General features: G+C 37.8%; 3 protein-coding genes across 3 annotated transcripts; 1 reads left to right on the top strand and 2 right to left on the bottom strand.

Moving 5' to 3' along the window:
• Positions 1-336: 336 nt before the first annotated feature.
• cnga2b (cyclic nucleotide gated channel subunit alpha 2b) lies at positions 337-3868 on the top strand. Its single transcript, XM_055164363.1, is given in 7 exon segments — positions 337-437; positions 530-640; positions 1155-1328; positions 1828-1935; positions 2010-2116; positions 2450-2576; positions 2578-3868. Coding segments are annotated over 7 exon segments (2019 nt in total).
• Positions 3869-5238: 1370 nt separating this feature from the next.
• rraga (Ras-related GTP binding A) lies at positions 5239-8065 on the bottom strand. Its single transcript, XM_020933562.2, has 10 exons — positions 7894-8065; positions 7531-7632; positions 7134-7233; positions 6985-7051; positions 6680-6902; positions 6277-6372; positions 6075-6197; positions 5886-5977; positions 5690-5805; positions 5239-5589 (listed from the first exon to the last, which is right to left on the bottom strand). The coding sequence occupies exons 2-10, from the start codon at positions 7555-7557 to the stop codon at positions 5486-5488; spliced, it is 948 nt and encodes a 315-aa protein (XP_020789221.1). The 5' UTR covers positions 7558-7632; positions 7894-8065; the 3' UTR covers positions 5239-5485.
• A 1342-nt stretch (positions 8066-9407) lies between these two features.
• chmp1b (charged multivesicular body protein 1B) lies at positions 9408-12506 on the bottom strand. Its single transcript, XM_020933593.2, has 8 exons — positions 12345-12506; positions 11054-11151; positions 10831-10977; positions 10583-10651; positions 10398-10505; positions 10277-10320; positions 10128-10200; positions 9408-10045 (listed from the first exon to the last, which is right to left on the bottom strand). The coding sequence occupies exons 1-8, from the start codon at positions 12358-12360 to the stop codon at positions 10001-10003; spliced, it is 600 nt and encodes a 199-aa protein (XP_020789252.1). The 5' UTR covers positions 12361-12506; the 3' UTR covers positions 9408-10000.
• Between the last annotated feature and the right edge of the window lie 60 nt (positions 12507-12566).

Here is a 12566-nt window from a genome sequence, read left to right as displayed (position 1 = left end):
GAAAATATAATTTCTATGCCTTTATGACATTGAACTTGTTTATCTCCATGGAAACAGTACTAGGCCAAGTTACAAGTTATATGCAAGACCAATTACTGAAACAATGCTTTTCAAGTTATTTATTATGCAATAAAACATTTACATTGATAAATACATTTAATGCCACACTGTGTAACATTCCAGGGAAACCAATAACCTATCCATGGGGACAAGTATGTGAGGAACCTCCACCAGAGAAGTTACATAGTGCACATTTTGCCATATTACCCACCCCATGCCTGATTTATAGCTAAATCATGTGTTGCTCAGGGTGCTGTAACATGACTGTAGATGAAGATGACAGGCCAGGCAGCAGAGAGGGACCGGTCACCTCATAACCTGTCCGTCAAAACCACTTTGGATGATGAGATTGAACGAGCAGAGAGCATACTCAGCAGGTGAAGTTTTGATAATGAATATGTGGAAAAAATTTTAAATATGACTTGAAACTATGCAGTTGAGATAAGCCACATCTTTGCCATGTTTCCAGGGTGCCGTCGGTCTGTGATGACACATGCTCAGAGCTGCAGAGGGTGGCAGCGCTGGACCCACATGGAGGCCAGTCGAGAAATTCTTTTCAAAGGAGAGGAGCTGTCTCAAGGTAACACTAAGATACCCTAATAATGCCAAGAATAAAAACTAAAAATGCCTGTCTTGAAGTAGGGATGGGTAGGTTACGATATTCAGATTATGTCAGTCCAAAAGAAATGTATTCATTGAGGTGTAATTAGCAGCCAAATGAAATGTGAAATCATTATAAAGTTATTTGAGAATATTGCCAATATTTTGATAAAGACCTATAGAAAACCTGTAATTTGGATGTAGTTGTAATACAGTAGGCTATATACAGTACAAAGGCATGTAAGTACGTACAACAAACTTCAACTTTTTCCTGAAACATTAACCAGCCATGGCATTGTGTTTGTTGGATTGGGTTATTATTAAAACAAGATCATATTGCTTGATTGACTTAGACTGTAATAACAATATTTACTGACAAGCTACTGAGACATATATCCAATGTAGTCAGTTGTGCTTATAGGCAGTAAATAGTACATGGTTGATAATTGCTAAATGAGACATTATGAACTCCCTGTATTTGATGTTTGTTTTAGACTAGTGAACCTTGTGGTGCGACTCCGGGAATGGGCCCACAGAAGTCTTTTAGAGGAAGAGGAGCGGCCGGACTCCTTCCTGGAGCGTTTCCGAGGTCCTGAACTCAGAACCGCCCCTAGCCGCAGCAGCAACAACCCACAAGAGGGCGCTGACGACCCCAAAAGCATCATTAAGTATGGTTAATCCCATTTTATATTGGAGATAATGGACGTAGGAATGGTTTATATTATCATTGACAATGTATATATTGGTTACATCGGAACATTCTAATGAAATTAATGAAAAGAGACTATGTAACTTAAAAGTAAAAGTAAAGCATGTTTTTATTTATTTGTTTTTTAATTGCATTGAAAGGTAAAAACATGCATTCTCACTGTGAGCGGGCCTGCATATCCACAATCCTTATTTGACCTGGAGGAAGGCCTCCTCCTGCTTGTTTCCATGGAAATATTGCTCCTATGGCTATAATCTTCCACAGTATGGCATAAAATGTATCTGTCTCATGGAGAATGTTCAGAAGTATAGTTTTAACTTTCTTTTTCCATGGAGGTGACTCTCCACCAGAAACTACAACTTTCCTCAAATTTGGAGGACCTGCTATAGAATTTAAAATATTGATATCAATCAACACATTTTTTAAACATTTCACACACTTGTATCTTTCTTTTTTAGACGAAAATGGGACTTGTTTGTGGTGTCTCCATCCGACAATGCATACTACCGTTGGCTGTTTGTTATCGCCATTGCTGTCTTATACAACTGGTTTCTTGTAGTAGCCAGGTAATGAATGTAAAATGATTGCACCCATAGACTGCATATAATACCCAGTCTCTCTTGTTCAATTCCATCCACAGGGCTTGCTTTGATACGTTACAAGTGGATAATTATGTCTGCTGGCTGGTGCTGGACTACCTCTCTGATACTGTGTACTTGATGGACACTTGTGTTCGCCTCCGCACAGGTAACGCTGATGAAAACACAGCATCTGGTTTGGAGTAACATGCCTGTAAGGATTTGCCAGTAAAGTCCTCAGTGCTTTAAATCAAAAGGAGCTCAAAGCTAAAACACATCTGGACTTGGAAAATGACAATAGCAACAGTAGCAAAAACAATGTTGGAGGAACTAAAATCCTAAATTGAATAGACTGTGAAATACTTCAGCGAGGTACTATATTTTGAAAGGGGATATATTGTGTAAAACTGGCGCCTTTATGTTATGTTATAGTGTCTTCTTAAATTACTAATGATATGAATACATGGGTTGTTAACTGTTATTCGAATTTGCATTTCTGTAGGTTTTCTGGAGCAAGGGCTGCTGGTGAAGGACCATGCAAAGCTTCGGGATAGTTATGTTCACACATTGCAGTTTAAGTTGGATGTGCTGTCGATACTGCCCACAGACCTGGCCTACATTGCCACAGGGACACACTCCCCAGCTCCGCTTCAATCGTCTGCTTCGTTTCCCTCGAATGTTTGAGTTTTTCGACCGTACAGAAACCCGCACTAACTATCCCAACATCTTTCGCATCTGTAATCTGGTGCTCTACATCCTGGTCATCATCCACTGGAATGCTTGCATTTACTACGCCATCTCCAAGTCTTTGGGATTTGGATCAGACTCTTGGGTTTTTCCAAACTCGTCTAAACCGGAGTTTTCCTCTCTCACACACAGTTATGTCTACTGTCTGTACTGGTCCACCCTCACTCTCACCACTATTGGGGAAATGCCTGCTCCAGTGCGAGATGAAGAGTACTTATTTGTGGTCTTTGATTTTCTTGTTGGTGTTTTAATCTTCGCCACTATTGTTGGAAATGTTGGATCAATGATAGCCAATATGAATGCTACACGTGCTGAGTTTCAAGCTCGAATTGATGCCATAAAACATTACATGCACTTTCGCAAAGTTAGCAGAGATTTGGAAACACGTGTCATTAAGTGGTTTGATTACCTGTGGACCAATAAAAAAGCAGTTGACGAACAAGAAGTGCTTAAAAACCTTCCCAACAAACTTCGAGCTGAAATTGCCATAAATGTACATCTTGAAACATTGAAGAAAGTGCGAATTTTTCAAGATTGTGAAGCAGGACTTTTGGTTGAACTTGTCCTTAAACTGCGACCACAAGTCTTCAGTCCTGGTGACTACATTTGCAGGAAAGGTGACATAGGAAAGGAGATGTACATTATAAAGGAGGGTAAACTGGCTGTAGTGGCTGACGATGGAGTCACGCAGTATGCCCTCCTCACTGCGGGGAGCTGCTTTGGGGAAATAAGCATTCTCAACATTAAAGGAAGTAAAATGGGAAATCGCCGTACAGCTAATATCCGCAGCTTGGGCTACTCTGATCTCTTCTGCCTCTCTAAAGATGACCTGATGGAGGCAGTGACAGAATATCCTGATGCAAAAACTGTACTTGAGGAGAGGGGTAGAGAGATTTTAATGAAAGAAGGTCTGTTGGATGAAAATGCAGAAAGTGGTGGTCTGGAGAAAGAAGACACCGAGGACAAAGTGGAGAGACTTGAGACCGGATTAGACACTTTGCAGACACGATTTGCACGATTGCTTAATGAATATACACATACACAGCAGAGGTTAAAGCAGAGAATAACTCTATTGGAGAGGCAGCTGAATCAGACTGACTGTGGGGCTGATGATGAGGGGAAGGGTGGGTCACATATAGCAAGAGAGGAAAAGGTTATTTCACCAACAAAGTGATCTTTTTTATCATCAAATTGGAATAAATATATTTAAGTCTGATAAAACTCATTGCAGCTGTTTTATTAATTCATTTCCTTATGTCGAAAAGCAAGCTGCCTGAGTTTTGTAAACATGCATAAGCTGGGGATTCACCCTCCTGATATGTATTGCGCAATGGTTCTGTACACCATGCTCTGGTTGCTCCTCAAGGGAGGCAGTCCAATGAGGATAGATCATTTGTTCTCAGAATTACAAGCACTTTTTTCCAATGACTGTATCTATCCAAATAGTTTACCTGTTTATGCTAATATATGGTATATATTTCCCTCTTCATATAGATATATTGGCCTAATATTGAAAAAATATTGACTTTTTTTTTTTTCCAGTCTCCTATACCCATACTTCAAAGCAGTATCTTATTTAAATGAATGGTCTTTTTTGTCAGACTTTTGCACATTTTCTATTATTGTCAATAGTATAACATAATACAACGTAATTATTGCACACTAAAAAGGGAAGCTTTTTGTTGTGTTTGCTTTAATATAAAGTCTTGCTCCGTGCTACAGAGGGGATTTTCCCGTCTCCTGGCTCCACATTCCAGGATACAACTGAACCACATGAGAAATGCTGATAAGCGTTTTGAACAATGCTGAAGCTAGACATAATAAAAGGAGGAGGTGATGAGTGCACTGCCACGGACATGGAGGAGTTAGAGAGAGTTCTCCTTACCTGCTCTGCACAAAGGAGTCTAATTACATCCTGAATTTCTGAGATAACAGATCTATCTGATTTGGATTCATCCTGTACAGCGTAATATTGACAAGATTACACTCTTTTCATGGCACGGCCTTTTCATGTAGTTAATTTTATTGGGGCTTCTATACAAGCAATAAGTGACAAAAAATTTTTTTTAACTCTTTTAGTTTCTGCATTTTACTCTTTCAATGCTCAAGAGCAGTGGACAATTGCAAAGCAGCACCCAGGGAGCCCTTTCAGATCTGTTTTTACAATCAAAAGTATACTTAGCTGGATGAATGGCCTACTCCACATGTTTTCAGTAGAGTGGTGTTGTTAATATAAATATACCTCAACTAAAAGTCTTCCTCAGATTTAAATACATTTAAAGATCACTTGACTCACATCATGCCATGTTGTCAGTTCTTTGCAGCTGGTCAAACAGGTGCGCCACACTCATATTAATCTCCTTCCTTTATAACCAAAGTGCGCACTCATGGACAACTCAGCCCAACCTTAAACATGTGATCCATGTGACAACTGTACCCAACAACTGCTGGTACGACTTATGCTTCACCAACAGACATCACAGCAGCCATTAGTATTGCTGGCCTTATTTGTTAATAAGTTTATCGAGGTAAGTAATTCACACATTATTTAATTAAGAAAAAGAACATTTTAATAGATTTTGCATATAGTTTATACTTGTTTAAAAGAGTACAAACATATATTTAAAAGTCCAACATTACCTGCCTCTCATTGATCTCATGATTTCCCCCAGTAACATTTGATTGAATGTGAAAATACAAAGGAAGAGTTACTTGTGTTTTTCAGAACTAAATTACAATGTGCTGTTTGTGGCCTGAGTGATTGGCTGAGAGCGTCCATGTGAACTTAAGGCTAACGCATCCGCATATGCAGGCTGTGTTTGGGGCCATCCACCCGTTCCAGCTTCTCAAAGTGTTTCCTAGCGTTTCGGATATTGATGAGCGTTGCTGCAGAGGCTGTGGGCAGAAAACGAGCAGGTTCACACTGGGATGGTATTTAAAAGACAGAACTTAAATAAATCAAATACATGCAGTTGATTTTTTGATTTCCACTTACGGATGGACGGATCTGACATGATGACCATAACATAAGTGTTAGAGGTAAAAACATCAATAAAGGCTGCAAAGTTGGAGTTCCTAACTTCCATACTTTGGAACGAAGCTGCAAGTTTACTGAAAAAAAGAATAACATTGTAAGTGTTCGTGTGTGGTTTCAATGTGAGGGCTGATGAGGTTGTGGTAACTGCACTCACCTGCAACTGAGTTTAAACTGTTTGATAATGTTGCTAATCTTCTCAAACCGATGTGCGTCACGCTGCTCTTTGCACTGATAGTGAGAGATCACCTTTAAAAACAAAAGAGCAGAATAATCACAATCATGTTTGTGTTTATGTTCATCTATTTGTATATGTATATTTATTATATTAATTATTGGATCTAACCAGGAAAGTTGCTCTCTCAAACAGAAGTACTTCATCTGCTTCAATGATCTGAGCAAAGTTTCTCAGGTTTGTCTCCAGTTGTTGCACATTGGGGATGAGCTGGTACACTATGCTTGACCATGCCTGTATGATATTATATTGTATCAATATGATGGCGATGTATAAAATATTCTTTACAGGGTGACAGTTGAAGTTTTATAACCTTATAGAGCGTTTCATCCCAGATTGATGTCCTAAAGCATGTGCATGCCAATGGTCTTGACAATCTCTTGAGGTCTTCTTCACGCTCTTTGAAAATCTGAAGCATAAGGTGTTCATAGATCAATTTTGACACAAAGGAAATTATACTTTTACTAAAATCACTGGTTTAAATTGCTAAACTCAAGCAATACATTATTTCTGGCTATGTGATTGTAACACATTGGCAAAACAAGGCCATTTAAAACTTTAGCTCTTTATCATTTCTTCACTTCCTCTACTGTAAGTTACTCAAAACAGGAATGTCCTCACATGTTTTGGATTCATCAGTGCTTATAATCACCTTAAAACAACAGCAGCAAAATACAATATGATTTTCCTCAACATTTTCTTAGCTGTCAACTCACCAGATCCCGTTGGTCCTCTTGTACCAGGTCCATTTTATGTACAAGGCAGAATACTTTGGCATCAGGGGAGTTTTGCAGAATGGCCTCAAGACATGATTGATAGTAATGCATGTCTTTCTCCAACTCACGACTCTCAACATCAAATACATAAATGAGAACCTCTACATTTCGGAAAATGTTGTCCCTCTGACTGGTGAAGTAGTTTTCCATAAATGTGTCCTGCCTGATGAAATGATCAAGGAAAAAATAAGTTTGAAACACAATCGCCCAATATTTTAAAAGCAATATGTTGAGTAATAGTTTACCCTCCACAATCCCAAAGGTTTAGAACAAGATTGCCAAGAAATCGTACGTGGGAGTGTTCAACATCAACTTAAACAATAATAGAAATTTTAGAGTTAGTTTAATTGTTAAGGACATAAAACAATATATCTGCAGGTGTTGTGTTTCTTACTTGTGGCCCCAAGGCGCCTTGTATCTCGAGCTATGTAATTCGCAAAGATGATGGATCTCATACTAGTCTTCCCAGACCCACTCTTCCCCATCAGTAACACCTAACGCAAAGACAGAGGGTTAACACAAGAATATTTGTTGAGGAAAGGAAAGAATAAAAGTGATCTGAAAGCAAGGACATTCATGTGTTAGTTAGTACATCCATAGTTTCAGTGGGAATTACTAGATATACCCAGATAAATGTAAAAAATAAAATAAAATAAGATGAAGAAAGAATAGAATAATGAAGCCATGGTTGACATTTTTTTTGAAAACACAGAAATGTTTGTCATCCTCTGTGTCAAATGGCATGTTGATGCTAATAAATGACACCATAAATGGTGAAGCTTCTAGAGTACCTTTTTCTTCATTGCTGAACCTGACATCCCCCTCAGAAAACACGGAACAAATTACAGGAGCTGCGGGTCAGAAGACTTCAATGTTTGCAATTCCTCTCTCAGCTGCGGAACAAACATATTTTCATTTTCACCAAGGTGTAAAACGCAAATCTGTCTAATCAAAAACTCTTTAGCCCACAACGTGCAGAGACAGCTACTTAGACATGTGAACTCTGGTTGATACAACAAAACGGTGATACTGCAAACCTAACATTTGGAATCAATTTGTCACATTTTACTTTCACATGAACATTAGCTTGCTATGCTAAGTTAGCTAACGCGACAACCGTCTGATTTATGCAAGCAAAATGGAAGTACTCTCACCTAAAATTCCCAAAGTCCACGTACCCCACCCGTGTAGAGCTCTTTATCTACCCAAGCAGATGGAGACTGTAAAAATGATGAAATCTCAGGACTACACTTGTATTAATTACTTCGCAGAAACAGTGAAGGATCAGCTGCTTCCTGTTTACGCCAAAGTCACATGACGGAAGAACTGCCCCCTACCCAACCCCCAGTAGTACTGATATAATCTATGTAACCCATGATTACGATTAATCGAAGTATTGTTGACACAGTTGGGCATGAATCTTACTTATAAAATATAAACACCGTTAAAAAAATATGACGTTTCCATGGAGGACAAAGTAACATCGTACAGCTCCGAAAATGCGGTTTTATATTAATAACACCAAAGCAGGCATGAATAGGACGGTCATATCACAACAAAACAAACTCAAACACGGTGACAAACATTCTCCCAATACAACAGCGGATATAACAGCAATAAAATGTGGGCGTGCCCTAACTTGTAAAGTAGTAGAGCCATGCTACAGAGCAAGACAATAGCCAAATGCTCGATTGCACATTAATAAACATAAACAAAGTTCCAAATAACATGAACATTATCCAGAGAAACCCCCGCGCGTGTCACGCGACTAAACCCAACAGCGGAAGTGAACTGATATGCTACAATCATGGTATATCTGAATTTTAAAAACTGCTTTCATCAAAATCTCAATTATCTCCTAACAACACATAAAGTAAAAAAAAAATAAATAAATAAAGTAACTTTTAATCTGGGCTCTGATTTCATTGCCAAAAGCATTTTTTTTTTTATATATTTTGTGATATTATGTGGTTACTCCCAGTTACACCATTCCTTTTCACTTTTGCCTCCAGATGGCTTCCTTCCAAAATTCGGAATGTATTTCTTTACACAATAGACTGTATCTATATAAATTGTATAAATTGTTTATATTCTTTATACAGTCTATGGTTAACACACTTTGAGAGGGTCTATAGGTGGACACACACTGTTTATATTCTTGATAGTTTATGGTTGACAAACTTTTAAGGGTCTATAGATGGATTATTTGTTTACCATCACAGCGGATGCGCGCGCAGCCTGAGGGTAGAAAGCGCCAAGAGGGTCTGACCATAGGACTGACCATAGACTGTATATTATGATACTTCTTTTATACAGTCTATGGTCTGACCCCTGTCGAAAGCGCCGCTGTCTGTGCGGTTAACATGAAGTTGTGAAGTTAACTAGCGCTATTGTCTGCACATTAAAACAGTTTATCACCGTGTAATACAATAAGTTTGATGCTAAACTTAACATTATTGAGTGGGATAAGGTAAATGGCCCATCAGTTTAACACCGCTGGAGGAATCACTTGCTACACTCTATGCTTTCAACACTATATTATTGTATAATTGCTGTAAAAAAAAAAAAAATGTTGTCGGATTTTTCATTTAAGAATCTCACTTACGTTGTACAGTATTTTACTGTCAGTTATCTCAAATGTATGTAGAAAAAGAGCAATGACAGAAACTTCTTATAATTTTTTTTATTAGCTACTTATTTTTCCCCTCAAGCATTAACCCTTTACCAAATCCCATGTCAAAAGCAAAAACAAGACAGGAACCAGAAACAATTCCAATGGGTTATTTAAAAATTTTAGAAATAAAATTATGTGGCAAAAAAAAGATCAAAAGATAAATACATATAGTTGAAACATGCCTATGAAAACCTACGTAATCATAAACAGAAATACTAAAAAATCCATGCTCAGGACTTCTAAGCACACATTTTTGAGATTTTCTTTATGCTTAATAATATTTTTTTTATGATCTTATGTTCAATATTGCCCACCTCAATAGTAAATGTGTAAATTATAACACACAGTCTGATATACAGCGGAACTAATACAGTATTTACAAATTACTGAAAGTATAGTTCCTTCCAAAACAATATAAACAGGGAAACAAATCAGGCCTCAATTTAAAGAAAACACACACCACCATAACCTGCCAAAGACATTAGTATGTTGAGACATGAGAGATTAATGTGAGGTGGTTGGGAGTTTATTATCAGGTAGTGTACAGTGTGTAAAAGCTTGAAGGTTGCAGTAAGATTAGTCCACATTTATACTTGATCTCGAAGTCTAGCAAGCCTTTGTGATAGCTCATCCTTAAAAAAAAAAAAAAAAATGCAATTCATAAAAGAAGCCACGCAATCTCATAGTAATGTAGATCTATGAAGGATTAGGTACCTGTTCAACAGAAGCCACACTGGTCCCCACTGATCCAGTCTGGCCCTGGGGAAGCTCCATGTTCAGGTCCAAACTGAAATAATAACCAGATCATCAAAATTATGCATTTTTGTAGGTTAAAAAATATAGACTGTGGTGTAAAGTCTTACCCTGCTTCATCTGCCATTTCATGCAGCAGTGAGTCCACTTGGTTCTGAAAAACAGTAATCATACATATTTACTTACTTGATTAAAAATTATATAATGTAGTGACAAACCACAAAAATGCACCTGTGGTGTTGTCAGTGTTGTGGTACTGCTCATGGTGTCCTCCATTTGGGCCGTCTGAACATCCAGGGTTTCAAACTGTTGCTCAAACTTGTCCATAAGGCAGGAAATCTAAACACAACAATATAATATTGTTGTTATTAGTTATTTTAAAATTTCTATAGAAATTGATTTCTTGTTTGACTTGCCTTTTCCAGGTTCATGCTCTTAAGAGTAGCCTCCATCCCCTTAACTACACCAGCCATGGATTTTGTGACCTATATAACATTAACAAAAATTCTATTAATGGTATATTATATTTTGAATATATTATTGAATTTTTCTCTGTCATCAGCTTCAATTTGACAAGAGCAGGAATTGAGGAAATACTATGGAATTTAAGAAACAAATTTAACAAGGCATCTTAAAGGTTATCATAGCACACTAGAACAAGTACCCCATTCATTGTAACAGCGCTTTGGACTTTAGCTGCCACAGCGTCCACTCGAGCACTCATTCTCAGAAAATTCAGGGACTGGTTCTTCTGTCTGATGGCATTTTCAGCATGAATTCTTGCTACTTCCGTATTCCCTTTCTGAATAGCCTAAAAAAAAAGAGTATTGATAGGTTTACAAATCCGACACTGAAAACAGTTATAATAGTTCTACTGTTCTACTTACTTTTTTAACTTTTGCCTTTTCTGCCTTTTCTTCTTTCTCACATTTTTTGGCATTTCTCTGGAGTTCTTTGGCAGCAAACTTTAAATTAAAAAGATGTTCTGTGGAGTGGAGTTAAAGAAAAATACACACTAGACCTGACATTCCTCCTCTTAAACTGTACTGAGACCTTTCCTTGAATTGCTTCACCAAAAAAAAGCTCAGTTTGCTTTAAATGCACCTTATTGATGGTCAATAAATTTTAAAGGTTCTATATTTCACACAATTGACTCTTGTGAGCTTTTACCAATTTTAAAATGTTATTACCTCCTTAAAACGTATTAGAGTTGTGTTTTGTTTCATTCACACACACACACGTTTGAGTAACCCTTTATTATTAGTCTGTTTACATTTCCAAATCTGAAAATGCTCTGTTCAAGGTTGTGATGTCATGAAATGACATTTAACTTGACAGCTACGTTTACCTTTTGTTTAGTTGAGATTGGCAATTCCAAGGCTGAAATCATCCAAAATGATTGAAGTGAAGGTGTATGGAGTTTAAAAACACTGGAGCACTTCCTGTATTACCACATGACATTACAAGGCGGAACAGAGTATTTTCAGTTTGATATAAGAGCTCAGCCTACATATACAGGGTTTGTGTGCTAGACATGTGTGAATGAAACAAATACACTTCCAGGTATCTTTTGGATGAGGAAACATTACAACATAGATCAAGAGAAAAGAAAAGAGAATAGAAAATAGCGTAATATGGGCCATTAACGGATGCCTCCTGGTCCACGCAGACCGGGGATGGATTTCACTCAAAGCTGTTGATTTGTCTCTTACAGACATATTTTTACGGTAACCTAAACGTCATAAGCTACCACCACTTATAACCTCAACCCCCTGAAATAAACACTTTATGTCGCCCCCCGTTGTTATCGGATCCCTAAAGCCCCCACTCCTATTCCAAAACTGCGGCCCCTACAAATACATCACGTGGTATTATTCTTAAGACTATTTTTCAGTCAGTATAACAATGTCTGCGTACGCCATGGATCTATTATGACGGTATAAACCTAGTAACTAAGTAGCAAGCTAAGTTTAAAGGCCTTCGTCTGGAACGATATGTCGTCTTGAAATAGTTGTAAAAAATGTCAAGTAAATTAGTCAGGTGAATTGCTAACTTAACTTATTATGTTTTTAGCTTACTTATGACCCGCAAAATCAAGAAAGGGACGTTATAAATCTAAGCAGCATACTGTCACCACACCGCAGCGAACTGTTTTTCTCACCCAGTTTCAAAGGATACGTTCAATTTTAGGCATCTTGATACGACTGTACGTGAACTCAAGGGTGTAAAAATCCAATCGTCCAAACAGCTGTTGAAAAAGAAGGAAACTGAAGATGGAATTTACCAAGTAAACTTCAATCCTTCGAGCTTCGCTCTTCGTCGTCTTCCGCACTTCCGGGTCTTACCAAAATATGAATGACGTCAACGTCACGTGGTGGTGGTATTCCATTGAACGTCACG

This window comes from Boleophthalmus pectinirostris, unplaced genomic scaffold (assembly GCF_026225935.1).
Source record: "Boleophthalmus pectinirostris isolate CB_2022bp ecotype Guang Dong unplaced genomic scaffold, ASM2622593v1 HiC_scaffold_609, whole genome shotgun sequence".
Taxonomy (NCBI): domain Eukaryota; kingdom Metazoa; phylum Chordata; class Actinopteri; order Gobiiformes; family Gobiidae; genus Boleophthalmus; species Boleophthalmus pectinirostris.
This window is presented reverse-complemented; position numbering and strand designations above follow the sequence as displayed.